Source organism: Pipra filicauda, unplaced genomic scaffold (genome assembly GCF_003945595.2).
Source record: "Pipra filicauda isolate LSUMZ 115617 unplaced genomic scaffold, ASM394559v2 scaffold45_size4122338_pilon, whole genome shotgun sequence".
NCBI classification, from domain to species: domain Eukaryota; kingdom Metazoa; phylum Chordata; class Aves; order Passeriformes; family Pipridae; genus Pipra; species Pipra filicauda.
Window position 1 is genome coordinate 2218377 of NW_024104598.1, and position 16089 is coordinate 2234465.

Genomic DNA, 16089 nt, shown 5'->3' on the forward strand with positions numbered 1-16089 from the left:
TGGAGCATGGGATTTGGTCTCTCAGTCTCCATGTCTCAATGCTTAGGAGCCAGAGAAGCATGAGAGAGGTTTGAAGAGGGACAAAGAGGAAGAGGTGTTTCGAAGTTGCAAGAAACTGAAAGCCTCATCATTTCTGTTTTGTGATGGTGTAGCAGAAGGGAAAATAAAGACTTCAGATGAATAGAACCTGCAAAATACACTGCTGGATTGGGCTCAGTAGGGAATATGTTCTTGTTAGTTGCTATATTTTTTACTTCAAGTAGCCTCAAGCTCCCTAAAACTCCTCCTTTCAGAAGCTGAAGTGTACAACTCTACTGAATATATATATCAAGCTTTTATGGTAATCTTGGGGAACTGACAGGCTTACGAAAGGATTTCCAGTCAACAGAATAAACAACTTAATATATGTGAAGACATCTGGTCTGCCTTTGCAGAATTATAACTATTAGTATTCCCATTTCAGATTGTTTGTAATTTGTTTTATTTGCCATTGCACGTGTTTCTTATGTTGAATGCTCTTATCAGTGTATGAAAATATACACATGATTAACTAGTACATAGATAGTCTAAACTAAGCCTGACACTGGTTGTTGCTGTGACTCTTCCTTTATATCTTCTTCAGTTTTTATCTTGGGAATTACCATTTGCATTTAATTTTGTTCCAGTAGCTGCCTATTTCAAGAGGGAAAAGAGGGAGAGCTCCTCCTCTATCACATCTCAGGCAGACTGTAAAGTCTTCACTCGGTGTTTATTAAAATGTATTTTTATACATTGGAAGTGGTAGCTGCCAATACACCAGGCTACTTCTCAAGCCTATCCTTTTCATGCAATTGCACACAGACCTGGCCATGCTTGATCTTTTGCATCCTGCTCAGTTTGCAGTGAGGAAAAGAGTAGAGGGTAACTAAACCCTTCCTTATACTACTTACTTGAACTTTGAAATGATCCTACTTACTTGTTTTATCCAGGAGACAAATCAGCATTTCAGTTTTAAAATAAAATGGGCTTTTCTTTTGCTATAGTTACTCTAGGAAAGGTCAGGTGGATATATTTTGTGCATTGGCTGAAACACATAGATACTATCTTGAAAATAGTTTAACTTATAATGGATGTAAAGGAAATTAAATACCTTACATAACCTTACTTAATGAACTTCAAAGTTATTTGTGAAGTAGGATACTATGGGAGATAAGATATTATATTGTTTCAGTTATATAATGAAGCAAAGTGTCATTACTGAAGCACAGGGTATTTCAGTGTTTCACAGGACCCAGTTTCCTCAAAACATCCTAGTTCATCTGAATGTATATCAAGTTTACAAAATCAGAAATTCTCAAAACTATAAATTAACCTTGTACCTTAAGTATATTTGGTGTGTCTTGTATAGGCATCTTCCTGAATTCTTGTGGATTTAACAGGGCATCAAATTTAAAGCTGGTAGAAATTTGAAGGGGAGGGGGAGCTGTTGCAGTCTGCCATGAAAAAAGCCAAGCCTGGCTGTAAACTCTGGCTATATCTGGGCTTTTGAGCCTGTCCTCTGATTAAGACAACCCTGTATGAAAAAAGCCTGGGAGATGCACACAGCACTGGGAGCAGGGGGATGTGCCGAGCTGATGTGTGTTCCTGAGGATGAGAACTGTTTGCTGGTTTGGTTTTGGAAGGGTCTGATTTCTCTCCAAACTGCATCTGGGGCCCTGTGGAAACTTGAGTCACCCTTAACATGTGTGTGTCACCCTTGTGTGGCAGTTCTACCTTTGATAAGAACAAAGTTCATACCACTGGTGTTTTTGAAGCATGTAGAACTGATGCAGGGAAGAAGGTGGGGAGGAAGAGGTAGTAATGAGATGTTATTAATATGTTGTTACTCACCTAAAGAAAATAAAGTTTTCTCTCTATATTTTTTAATTTCTTACATGTTTCTCAGGGCTACTGGAGAACTGAAAAGATGTATGTGGCATGTTGTAGCCTAAGAGGCTTTACGTCACTGCAGTATAGGGATAAAAAGGTTTTTTGAAAGGTATAGAGCTAATTAGGTTGTAGACAAAACGCAGATGCTTAGACACTAAAGAGAGTAGCAGTATATTATGATTACCAAAAGTTCTCTGGCAAACTCACCAGGCTTTGTCAGTGTTCTGAGATATGCTACATGCTGAGCAACCTGGTCTAGTGGAAGGGTCTCTGCCCATGGCAGGGGCATTGGAACAAGATGATCTTTAAGGTCTCTCCCAACCCAAACCATTCTGTGATTCTATGCTGTGGTTATGGCTACTTTGTCTGCCTATGGAAAAGCCATCCTGGGCTGCTGTCACTCTTTTTAGAAATCACTTTTTTAAGGGATCAGAGGAAATTAATTCCCTTGAATTGAAAGGTATACCTGTATTTGCTGGCAATGAAGTTTGGTTCCTTCTGACATCAGATATAGTTTTATAGACTCAGAGCAAGGTTCTGATGAGAATAGGAAAAACTGTGATGAAATGAATGGAGTTGTTTTAGGAATTGTATAGTTGTGACCCAGAGCAGAATATAGCTTCCTTTGTCTCACAGCTCTATCTTTAAATTGGCTGCAGTGGATGCTTTGCTTGGGTAAGGAGTAATCCAATAACTAGCAATGACTGCAAAAGGAGTTAATGTCAGAACTTTTCCATAATCTCCTCACTGTTAGTTGTGACTTCAGTTTCCAACCTGCATGTGGCATTTCTCTATGATGTCTCACCTACAAGAAGGGGTGTAATTTCAAACATGGCAGTCCATCCTAATTTCATAACTAAAATTAGAATCAGTTTGGTTTTCTCTGATGCGAAGATAATATATCCTTTTCTCTTTACATGCAGAAGCAATTCTTCTGCTTATCTCAAACAGTTCTGTTCAATGGTCTTTAACAAAATGAGCCATTCAAAGCTGTAAGCAAATATTTAGCAGAATCATATTTTGGAAAGCCTATGAAATCCAGGGCCTCTGAAATACATGAACTGAATTATAATGGGTGATGATGAGGCCATTTGTCTTTATGCTGGTGTACTGTATTCCAGATGTGAGGTCAGAATAAAGAACAAGTAGTGCTACTGTGACTTTGTTATATTTTGCTCTGATAAAGTTAAAGGGGCCACCTTTATTCAACTTATTTTCTACCTTTATTCAACTTATTTTCTTCATAGTGGTACATTCAGTCAAAGTAATGCTAAATAAATGTTATATGTATTAGAGTGACAACTGCTTGAATAGTTTGTTGATGAAACCAATGAGATATGAAATTCCTTCCCTATATTTCTTCTGAGATACTGACTCATTTTAAATTCAGTTAGCTGGAGACAGGCAAACTGTTCTCAGATTCAGGCAGTATTGGATCCATGCACTGACAGAAATTGGGATAATACTGGTATTTGTCATATTACAACAGGCATGATCCAACCCTTATCGGTGGTATCATTGAATACACTAAGAACTTAATATTTCCTGATATGCCAGAGATGTGCCCTTTGCTCTGTACACCCGTGACCTTATCTGGGTTGCTGTCTGGCAGTCTGTGGTTGACATCAGGGCAATGTGTCCTCGCAGGACGGGAGGATTTTCTGCCGGAGGACGGCCTGTGACTGCAAGAACCCCAGCGCTGACCTGTTCTGCTGCCCCGAGTGCGACACCCGCGTCACCAGCCAGTGCCTCGACCAAACCGGGCACAAGCTCTACCGCAGCGGGGACAACTGGACCTACAGCTGCCAGCAGTGCCGCTGCCTGGTATGGGAAAAGCATTTTGGATAGGAATAATAATAATAATAATAATAATACTGATTATGACTTTTAGCCAAACATACCTGCAAGCAGGTGCATGGCTCTTCCTTCACCTACTTTTCGGACTGGGGATGATGACGAAGTGCTTACGGAGCCCCAGAGAACTGAGAGCTACATCATCAGTTTTCCTCTTTCTACTGAATAAGTAGGTCTAATGAGCAAAATGAAAAGCTTGACAAAAGCTTGGAAACCATGGCACTATATTAATGACAGCGTTGGTCTGCTTTTGAGAACTTCTATAAGGTTGTCTGATCTTTAAATTACTTTTTCAGATTTTTTTTCTCATGGGATGGATTTGGTTGGGGAAGTTTCAGTTTTTAATTACATCAGCTGGTGTGGCTGTCTTAGCAAAATGGAAAATGAAATCCTTTTTTAAATTTTTTTTTTTTCCCCATTCAGCAAATGCTGGAAACACCAAGGGCCAGTACCACTTTGTAAGTTAGAAAAAAATTAACCAAATAAAAAAGGCTAAAGAAAACTGAAATTACTAGAAGAACATGCAAAATAAAGAACACTTATTTTCTCGTTAGACGCTGTAGATTGTTTCCTTAAAGCTTTAAGTTTTCCACAGATACACTAATTAGTGCATCAGTGAAGTTCATTAAAATTATCAGCTTTCCATTTATAACTGTGTGTATAATGTAGTCGTTATGTATGATACTAATCAAGAGGTGTCTGAGCATCAGGAAGGAAATTGCATTCAAAGCTAAGTTACTGTTACAAGCTAATTATCCATAATGCACAGAGTAAGTATTGAGGTTGTGTCTAACAGTTCTTTGCCTAATTTTATGATGGGGATAACATAAAGAGCTGTAAGACAGTGACGCTCTAAATCAGTGCTGCCTGTAAGGTCCTGTGTAGTGTGTGATGTTCTCAACATCTGAAGTGTTTACAGAGTAGCATAATGCAAGTTATTGAAGCCCTTCACAGGTTAAGTTTAGACACACAGAATACTCTGCAGAAGTGACCTGATGTTTCTGTCTTCTCAATGTCTCTAGCTACTAAACTGCTTTGGTTTTGGTTGTTAATTTGTTTTTTTTTCACAAAGCTAAATAATAAAATAAGTCAGTGGAACATAAATGGTATTGCTCTAGCAATTCCTTTAGGAGTCAATATTGTCTGCTGCGAGTTAGATCGGTGTTCGATGCTTGTCAAGCATACTAACCTACATCTATCTGCAGTGTTAATTTTCTATTTAAATGCTTGCTGTGATCCCACAGAGGTGTTTATGTGACCAGGAGTAGAAAGAGTTCATGAGTCTGCAAGGCAATCACTGCAAAAATTATAGTTTGTGGAAAATATTGGAACCCAGTATTTAACCCTGTCTTCAAAATCCCCAGAGAACTCAAGTTCCCATGCTATGATGATAACAGAAACAACCTAATGATAATCTGCTACATTTAGGGAACTTCAGCTTAGTATTCAAATGTGAATTTGTATGATCAACCAAACTGAGATCTGATCCATTCAGTTTGCTGCAATTTTGGCAAAACAAAACTTTTCCGTTCAACAGGATAAAACGTTTCTTGGTAACTCATAGATGGCAACAAATTCAATGAGATTTGCTTCAATTTTTATAGGAAGGAGAGGTGGATTGTTGGCCTCTTCTGTGCCCGAGTCTAAACTGCGAGTACACGGCTATCTCAGAAGGAGAGTGCTGTCCCCACTGTGTCAGTGACCCCTGTCTGGCTGACAACATCACCTATGACATCAGGAAAACCTGTCCAGATGGCTATGGAATCACAAGGCTTAGCGGCGCTGTATGGACAATGGTGGGATCTCCTTGTACAACTTGCAAATGCAAGGTATGATGGGCTGGGTGCAATGGTCATGGAAATGTACATCCTGAACAAAATTAGGTTTGTTCAGGAAAAAACAATTGGGTTTGTTCAGGGACAAAACAAAATTTGCCCTTGAAGACTCACATTAAAGTCTTGGGGAAGTAAATGAGACCTGAGAGCCTACAAAAAACCCACATCTTTTCTGTGTTGCAGAGTGGAAACAAAACAATTCTCTCCTTGCTGAAAACGTTGAGCACAGATATGTTAATATCCCAGTGCAGCATTCTGTTGGAGTGCCCTTCAGGCATTCTCAGTATGAATCTAGACTAACATTTCAATAATTGCCTGGTGTGGATGTTCATGAACATGTGTATTACAGACCTGGTAAACTGAGGCAGAAACACTAATAAAAGTTTCACCGGCAAGTCCACAAGTAAAAGGGCACTGCAGCTCACAGATGAAGCCACTCCCTCAACAGTAACAGGAAGGGAATGTCACAGTTTCTGTTCCCTGATCTCATCAAGATGTATTTAATCCAGGGCCTCTAATGCAGAAGTGCAGTCTGTCTCCTTGGCTTTGTGCAGTGATGACCCCACTGTGCTAATATCAGAATTATGAAAATGTTGTTTTGAGTTTTATAAAATGTTCTTTTCACTGTGGGAGAGCAAGCTATTGCTCCAGGGCTTTAAATTATTGAAGGCAACTTTCCTGCCATTTTTAAATTATTTTTTTTGGCCGATTTGTGTTGGATTTAAAAAAAAAAAAAAAGAAAGGTAAAAAAATGGCTCATTTGGGCTTTTAGTGGTTGTAATTTTTTATTACATTAGATATATTACATAAGATAGCTTTATAAATGACTGGATGTTAGAGAAAGATATTTAACAAAGGATTACATTCCAAAGCTGTGTGGTGTGCGTGTGTTGTCCCCATCTCCCCCACATCTGCCACGAATCAAGAACCTGAACTATCTGCTATTTTCAGACAAACAGAAACCTTCCTTTTGTGGATCACGTCAAAACTCTGCCGCAGGTGGGCATGGAAGGCTTAGATAAAGTTATTAAAAAGCAAAGCCTTGCTGGTGAGTCTCGAGGTACAGAAAGGATTCCCTTCTTTCTAAACCCCTTCTCGGAGAGGAGTCTATGTGCAGATAAACCCAGTTTTAGCCTTGGATTATGTTAATGGTTTAAATTTAAGGAATTATAGAGGTGCGATTGAACAACTTTTGTCCTGCAGGTTTTAGTGATTGACAAGATGAGAATATTTATATAAAATGAATAATTTATTTTATACAAATGATCAGACAAAAGATCTTAATCAAAACTATTACTGCACAATATAAACACTAAAAATCTACTAGTAGAGTATAATATAGCATAAAGTAGTAACAAAGCAATTCTTGAAGCAGTTATATTAAAGCTAGCAAAAAGAAGTAATTATTAAGTAGACATCTGATGTGAGTCACCCATACCAATGCTCGTGAGGAGATCTCTTTCTCTCAACATGGAGGAGTAACCTTGGAGGGCGTCCCCAGCCAAGGGAGGAATCTCCACACATACACCCCAGGAAGGGTTATGTCAGAAGAACCTGACTGCATGAGGGGGGACTGGACTGTTAGAGTGTATAGTGATTGACTGCTAGTCACAGATCTACAAGCCAGCAGACTAGCTTATCTGTCAAATCCTGTTTCAATAGCAGGATGTGTATTCGAAGTCTGGTGAGCCAGGATGGTCTTAGCACACTTTAACACCAAGGCAGCACCCTGGCACCAGCAGTTTATAGCTTGCATTGTGTTGGATTTTAGGTTTTATCAGGGGTAGGCTCTCCTGCCACAAACTCTTTCCATTAACTTTCTTCCATGAGAGAAAAATCCAGTCATCTCTGTTGCCATCGCTATGCTGTATTTTGTTTTGGGGACTGCATCCAGGTTTCTAGTTCCCGAGTAGTCCAGGCTGGTTCAGTGCTATTTGTTCAAGTCAGCCTCCTCAAAAAGCCACCACTGGGAGCAATGGTGACCCCTGGGGTGATGGAAGCGGGTTTTTGTAGGCAGTGGATGTGTACCTCTGCATGCCACCAGCCCCTTTGCTCTTTGTGACTTGACACCTGCTTGTTTGTCTGTGCAGAATGGGAACGTCTGCTGCTCGGTGGATTTAGAGTGTCTCAACAACAACTGACCTCGTCAGACTGGACTGTGCTGAGGGAGGAACACTGATGGAGTTAACACCTGAAAGGAAGTCGTGTGCATTGGCATTTTATATACAACAGACAATTACCAAAGTCTCCAAACTAGGAAGGTGTTTGGGAGTTGCCTTTGGGACCGATCACTATGCTCATCCTTGTCCGGGTGACTCACAGTACAGCGCATAGAAGTCAATGGTTGCTAAAAGTTTTCAGTGTTGTAAATTACACACTTTTCCTGTCAAGAAATTCGCAAATATGTTTAAATTATTTCATGGGTAAACTAATGCTGTACTTTTGTTTTAATTTGTGTACTGACAACATTGATAGAATTCAGCTCTTCTTACTTTGAATCTAGATTTTACAAATAAGGCAGCCTGTCGTGATTTTTGTCCCATGATATCACATACTTAGTTCCAAGGTCCCTGTTAGATGTATTTATGAAAATATGTATGTATGTACAGTCAAATTGCATAGTACTTATATTTCACAGCTGTCCAACATTTTAAAGCATTCAAAGGTATGGACAGAATGGAAGTAGTCAAAATAAGTCTGTCTTAGAAAAATTATAAAATTAAATGCCATGAACTTAATGAAATGGCAGAAAAAGCACTTTCTTCTCCAAATGTGCAGAGCAGCAAGACTCCTATAGTGAGAAATGGAACTAAAACCACATTCCATTGCCAATTCAATACAGATTCAGGAAAGAATCACCGGTCATCACCAGTATTCCATTGAGTATAGTTCCTCTGGATTATACAGTGATACAACAGAGACCCTTAAGATGATGTAATTTAAGTTGACTAAGGTAGAATTTGCTTGCATTTGTAGCATCATTGATGAGTTCAGAGTCTTTCCTTTTTTTGTGTTTGCAGTAATAATGATGTCTGTCATGCTCAGTTACTGCTCCCACAGTGACAAAGTGCAGAGGCCCCTGTACCAGTGACATGCAGGACAGGAGGTCTTAACTTCCATTGCTTGGTAACTTCCATTACCCAGTTAACAGCTCAGAAACAGATTTTATCTTTTCATATTTTATGACATTCAGAAATATTTAGTTTTAAATTTACTGCATTGTTGAGTACCTAAGTTTAGACAGAAATATAAAGTAAAACTTCTAGCCCCATATCGAGGTTAGAGTTTAGATTCTCTTCAACTAATGTCTATTTTTTTTTCATGAGGCTAGAAAGTTTGTGACATTAGAACAACAATATATTTCTATGGTGATGCATCTATGGCTTAAATGTCACATTCTTAATGTGTTGTTATGTTTTGTTCTGCTCATTGTGTGGTGTTTTTTTTCTTTCTGTTTATTTCCTTAAACACACTGAGTGTATGGAAAAGATTGCAAAAATAAGTATAGTGGCTACAGTTTGGAAAGTCTACATTTGTGAGTTTTTCATAATTTCATGGAGAAAATGTGAAACTGATTAATAAGAATGAAGTGTGACTATACAGTGAAAAAATTAGTCGTCTTTTAAATGAAGTACTATTATGTTTATAAGGGGACAGTGGCAAAGAATATGAAATTACTTTAATCATTCAGACAACTTTATTCCCATTTTTTAAATGGGTTTTGTTTTAGTTAACAGGTTTGTGTGGTAAAGTTAAATTTATTTTCTTAAAATGCCCCATCATTTTCAGCTAATAATGTGTTGATTCTATTTGCATTGCCCTGATGATTGTATAATAAGGGAAAGAGTTGTGTTTTATATGATACTCAAAGGATGTTTGTAAATCATAATGTCAGCTCATTTTGTATATCACATTGTAAAACCCAATGGTAATTCAGTTGGATAGGATATCCAGTGGGCTGAGATATAAAGGGGAATGATTTAAAATTTGTGGGCATCTAAATAAACTCCTATGTACAGATTGCTTTCCCTTAGTTTTATTAACAGGGTTGTAAAACACTGATCAATGTCCTTTCCAGCTCAAACTCATGATGTTGCAAAAAGGAGAAAGAGTGTTTGCCTGGAGATGTTGTAAGAAATATTTCATTTATATTTACTCAGACAAAATCATATATTCCAGTCTATCAATCTGACCAATTTCTGAAGCTCTGTGAAAGGAATTAAGACAGTGCAAGGTCTGAAAATCATTCTTTTCCCGTTTACCTGGTAGTAGTGAAGCCCTTTTCCAGGATGCTTTATGGAAGCGCCAGACCTAGTTAGGATCATATTTAACAGGAGCACTGAAGTTAACATTTTTCCACTGCAGAGACCAATTTTCTTCCAGAGCGCAAAGGCAGATTAATTCACTAAAACCCTTTCAGAGCATTTTGTACAGCATTATGTGTCATTAACTCCAGAGTGATACCGCTTGAATTGTTTACACAGAGTCAAAATATTGACACAGACCCTGTTTGTTTATGTTGCATTTTAAGCAGCTACCCTGACTGTGAGGAACTTTTCCTTATGAAGCAGTTTGATCACTAGTCACATCACATTTACCTTCAGAGTACTCAGAAGCCCCAGCCCCAGCTCAAAGAGCACATTAAGAAGATTCAATTCCCTGTGTTCCTGTGTCTTACTTAAGGTAAGTAAGAACTTTCAAAACATCTTTCTTGATGAAATTCCTTATTCCGTGTAAGTATATGGGCACTACAATGAAAATGCTGAAAAAATAATGCTTATTAAAATAATTTAAGAAAATTCTCCTCTACGTTTGTGAGGTGGACCTTCTCTCTGCTCAGAAGTACATATACATATGTATATATGTTATATATATATAGTGTATATATATAGTATAGTTTTAACATGAAAAGAACTGCCACTATAACTTCTGTGAAAAGAAACTTGCTGCTAGTTAAGGGACTTGGTCAAAGCTCTCACTATAGGCAATTGGAATTTTGTAGCAATTTCTACTTATTTATCCCCTGAAGGAGTATTTTCTCTGTAATCTTCTGATGACAAAAAATTACATGAACGAGAAACAGAAAATGAAAATTCCAGCTCTGGTAAAATGTTTTTGCTCTCTTCCTTTTGGCTCAAAGCTCAGCCTAGGTACGAAACCAGAACCTTGTGTTGTGTTCTGTGAGGAGAGTGACTTCTCAGCTCTGCTCCCTGTGTGTTTGCAAACTCATCTACTGAGCTGAAGCAAATGTTCCTTCATAGTGGTCCCTGGAGTCATGGACACACTGAGCCAGGCCAGTAACTATTAAAGGCCAAAGTTGAACTATTCCCCACAAATGCTGAATAATAGCCTAACTCACAGGAATGTATGTAGGCTTTATTAGAGCCTCTATGTTGCCTCAGAGACCTAAATAACAATGGTCTTCCAGTAATGTATCTTCCCCCAAGAGCTGTCAGTGAGTTTTCAGGTATAACTGTGTACAAGATTTAATTAATAATATCTTTTCAGTCAGATCACAATCACAACCAAAATATCATCTTTTTTTTTTCTTTTTTTTCCTATGTCAGACAATAATCTTTTACAAAACAAAAGGTAAAATGTCAGGAGTCATTATACAAATGGTAGAGAGGATTGTAACAGAATTAAATCATAACTCCTACGAGCAATATGGGAATGTCTCACATCTAATGGTACTTACATAATCATAATTAATGAGGGGTTTTTAAAAGGGCCCCATGATACAGCTTGATGTAAAATTTTAAGTGAGTGTTGTGATAAGACATGATTGTTTGAGGAACATATTCTGCCAGCAGAAAAATGTACCTGCCAACAAGCTCCTCTTCCTCTTAAGGTACATCTTTGATGCTCATTGAAATTTAAAGTGGTGTAAGGAAGACCTGTGGTGGAATACATTAAAAAACAAAAGAAATTAAAAATATCCAGTCTGAGGTATCTGAATGTTTCATATCTAATTCTTCTCTGTTACTGGTAGAAAGCAGCAATAATTCTGATTCAGCTGGTCATTGACCTCAGAGGCGTTACTGAACTGCTGGTATTGCATTTAATCTGCAAATATTACTTGCAGGTGCTAACAGAAGTATTTCTTGCTGCTAGCTGTCAACAGATAGTCCCTCATATCAGTTTTTATCAATAAACTGATAAAAAGGGTCAAATTCAGTTTGTTTGGGGTTTTTTTTAATGAAATCATCATCAGAAGATTGACAACACATGGACACATGATATCAAAAGTCATGCGCGGTGGAAAAAAACACAAGCAAACAAACAAACGTAAAACAAGGTCCCCAAAACCATATATCTGCCATTTAAATTCTTTACTACTACTTCAGCTGTGCAGTGTGAGGGGATGAAGTCTGATGGGTGGATTTCTGACTGGGAGCTGAATCTTTGTTTCAGCAGTGCCTTACACTTGAATTTTATTTTTTTTTTAATTCCTAAATTTGTACACAAAATTGTTTCATTTAAGTGTTCTGATTGGAATTGAGTGGTTTTAGGAAGTAAGCCTTAATATGTTCTCTTTGAGACAGAGGTAGCTACAACAGGATCTGGACTGATTCAGGCTTCTTTTTCCTGTGTGTCTCCACTGTGAAGGGGAGAAACCACCTTGGGAAAGAGCACAGAGTTACCTGGCCAGAACACTGGTGTTCAGGAGGTACTGGGGTTACAGCCAGTGGTTCTACAGGGCTGGATACTATTTTACAGCAGTAGATACAGTAGGTTTTGGTTGTCCTTCTCTCTTCTGTAATTTCTTTCCAACGACTGATCATGTCACCTGTACTCCTTGAGCTGTCCCAAGGCTCTCTGAGTGCCTGTGTGCTTAGACATGTACCCACGTAGGTTCCCCTCGGTGAGGAATGGCTTAGAGGTTCTGCAGCAGATCATACCCTCGCTCAAAGCTGAGACCAGGAGCTTTTCATGAAATTAAACCAGAGCTGAAAAATCCTTTTTTCTAATAATGCAGTTGATTGATTGCTGTTTGATTAACTCTAAATCTACTTTTCCTCTCACAAGAATTGGAAATGCATTTGATGTAATCCAGGGCTTCTTTACGCTAGTGTTGATGGATTCCCTTTGGCAGTATTAAATATGCAGATTTGTTTTCGTACCTGAATATTATGCAAAATATTCACCCAGGTGCTAGAATGTGTGGGCTTTGCCGCTGTTGTGTCCCCAGACTCCCAAGTAGGAAATCCTTATTCAACGTCTATGAAATCAGAATCAGAGAATCACCAAAATATGTTCAGGTAAGCACTAATTTTCAGGGTAAACTTATCTGTGAAGGTAAGCATTAAAGAAAACCAAATATGTATTTTTAAAGTACATTTGCAGCTGGAGAGGTGATTTTTCAGCCTGATTGCAGGTTTGGCCTTTCGCTCACATTTGGCTTCCCAGCCAAAATCAGGAGAAAAGGTCTTTGAAAGGCGTCTTCTGCTGGTGCCTTAGAAATGTCAGAAAAACCAGGAATGATCTGCTTCTCTTAGGGTGTGGGTTGGCTAAGGATGAACTTCTGGATGGAAAAGATAGAAGTAAATGCATAGCAAAACAATCCTTGCCTCAGTGGGCTAATTAGTAATGTCAACAGGTATTACTAAATTGTCTTTTGGGTTTGGATATATTTTAATTCTACTTACAACAAAAAGTGATTTTTCCTTTCTTTATAGTTTATTCTCTACTTTCCTTGATCATTTTGCTGATCTCTCAGGCCTTCCCATCATGACAATCTTACAACCTAAATGGGCACTGAGGAGATAACATGAAAACTGAGCAAAAGAAATATTTGCTTTTGTGTCTATAGTAAAAGGAAATTTAGAACAGCAACTGATATTTTTTCATTCAAATGTCACCCTTTTTGTTTTATACTGGTCATAGCTAGAATTAATGCCTAATGTGGACCTCAGTCTTACAAAAACTGTTGTCATTACTAAAGCAAGGCAGATCAAACCAGTTACCCAAGTTTCAGGCATCTTTTATTTAACAACCTCTCATTTAAGTGTCTACTTTCTCAGGCATCGAGGGAACTGTATCTCTGGCGTTAGAAAGAGTGACTGCAGACTGCCCCTGAGCATGTCTGTTCCATGTCCTTTCTGCCTGGAGTTCTCCAAACTGGCTCAGCGGTATTGAAAATTCATTTAGTAAACCAAGAACACAGCTGTATCTGAAGCCAAGTTGATAGACTGGGGGAAGGGAGGACAGGTGAGCTGTAATTAGATGAGTCTGATAGCAATCTCACATCAATCCTTAACAAAACCTTGAGCATCACCAGGAAGTATTTTGGGATATGGTATAAATCACAAATATTGGCTGCCGTTCTGTATGCCTGTGGAGTTCAGGGGAGTTAAGCTGAAGGTTTCCTATTTCTAAGTATTGCTCAGCATGACGGTTCAAAGCTATTTCTTTTCCTGAATTCAAGCATTCTTGTAAGATAGATGGGATTATGGTGTGCACATATATATCCTCTACAGTTGGGCAAAAAAGAAATTATCCCTGATGACTTTTTCACCTCTGAGTAGCCATCTCATTCTATGTCAATTGTCAATGCTTGAGATACTATTTACAGAGGAGCTTTTCTAGTGTGAGTAGTACTATTTCAAGAGAAAATAGATGGATGTCATCTATTTCAGGCGAGTTGATCCACTGCAAGGATAGCATGAGAAATGTCAGTCCCACATGTTCAAAAATTATACCCCAGCTGTGCTAAAATTAAGAGCTAAGCTTTAGAAAGCTCCGTGTTTGAAAATGTACATTTTTCAGTGATTCAGGTGTTTCAGTGCTGAGCTTATATTATCACTGTCAGTAAGACTCTGCATTGCCCTGGGCCACAGAGGTCACTAGAAAGGGATGAGCAGTGTCATGAGGGGATAATGGGGAAAAAAGCTGATGTATGAGCGACTCATTACATGGGCAGATAGTGACAGGGAAAGGGGAAAATCGTTTTAAGTTAAAAGAGGAGAGGTTTAGATTAGATGTTAGGAAGAAATTCTTTACTGAGAGGGTGATGAGGCCATGGCACAGGTTGCCCCGAGAAGCTCTGGATGTCTCATCCCTGGAAGTGTTCAAGGCCAGGCTGGATGGGGCCTGGAGTAACCTGGTCTAGTGGGTGGCACCTTCCTGGTCCCTTTCAACCCAAGCAAGCATTTCCATGATTTCTGTGATGATTTCTCTGGTGTGTGCCTCTCCATGGCTGTCTGCAGTGTCAGCTGTGGAGAGCCAGGTTCCAGGGCAGGCTGAGCTGGGGGGCTGTGAGCCGAGATGCCCCCCAAGAGAGGCAGTGTTTGGGCAACCTGAAGTGTGTCTATGGTCCAGTTGCTGGTCTAAAAGACTGATGTGTCTGATCCAGGCCAAGCTCAATGTGCATCTGGGCCTTCATTAAAGATAATGGGCTAGAGATATCTAGCTCCCCTTGAGGGAGTTTGGGAGCTTTTGGGAGAAAGCTGATGCTGGAGATGGCTCTATGTTTGGAAAGGAGTGAAACATGGTGCTTGAACTGCCCAACTTTCCTTTCAGTGTTTTCAGTGCTTTTGCTCTGAATTTATGCCAAAATGTGGCAAACTCTTGTGTCTAAGTATAAGCAGGAAAAAAAACAACCTGTGAGGACCCTGCCCCCAACACCCAGAAAATAAGGAAGAGACCCTAAAGAGAAACACATTCTGTGTTGTTGTCTGCTTTGCACTGAGCAGACAAACACAAAAGTGCATACATTTAGCAATTTTAGTTCATAATGGGAATGCCATAGTATAGGAGCAGTGCCAAATTCATAGCACTAGCTTTAATGCAGAAAAACTAGTATCTAGCACTGTGCCATTAAGTCATGGTGTGGTCTAATTGCACCATGGCATATCATAAAAGTGCATGCAGAAACATTTTTATGCAGAAAATACATCCTATCCAAAATGTGTCTTTCAACAAGTGTAATCAAAGTGAGATAAATTGATCAGCGAAACAGTAAATTTAAAACTTTGTGGTGCGTGACTGGTTTTAGATTAAAACAGATAAAATGATTTGTGATAGCTTGAAAATAAGAGGTTTAGGAGCTTCAGTGAAGCCTCTCAGATACTTCAGAGGTGATCAAAAAATTGCAAATTTTACAATTGCAGAATTGTAAAAAAGATCCTGGTTAAGAGTTCCTATATATATGGGGTGATGTTTGGTAATCAAGGCAAAAGAAATCATTTTATCAAAGCTTGGAAATGGAGGGAGAAAACCAAAAGGAAAATAAAGCTTTATGAGAAGTAAGCAGGAACTCCAGAATGAGATTTCTGCATTTTTTATGACATGAGAATACTGCCTATAGCAAAAATAAATGGTTTATTAAGCTCAGGCTGGCACCAGATGCAGAAAAGAGGTAACAGTTCAGAAACTGGAAAGCCATTATCAAATATGTAATGGGACATCACTGACTAATCTAGGTTATAAACATTCTTTTGGCTTTCTGCATGTGAGAAAAGTGAAGCTGAAATCAAGCAAATAAAACTAA

The 16089-nt window shown here is 38.7% G+C and overlaps 1 protein-coding gene across 2 annotated transcripts in view; it reads left to right on the plus strand.

The window, feature by feature from the left end:
• Positions 1-9617, plus strand: part of NELL1 (neural EGFL like 1) — a 277760-nt gene extending 268143 nt beyond the window's left edge. For both annotated transcript variants that reach the window (XM_027732486.2, XM_027732482.2), the window contains 3 exons: positions 3556-3732; positions 5367-5591; positions 7688-9617. In XM_027732486.2, the coding sequence (XP_027588287.2) occupies positions 3556-3732; positions 5367-5591; positions 7688-7738 (453 nt within the window). In that variant the 3' untranslated portion in view covers positions 7739-9617. The remainder of the gene's footprint in view (positions 1-3555; positions 3733-5366; positions 5592-7687) is intronic.
• The last annotated feature ends 6472 nt before the right edge of the window (positions 9618-16089 follow it).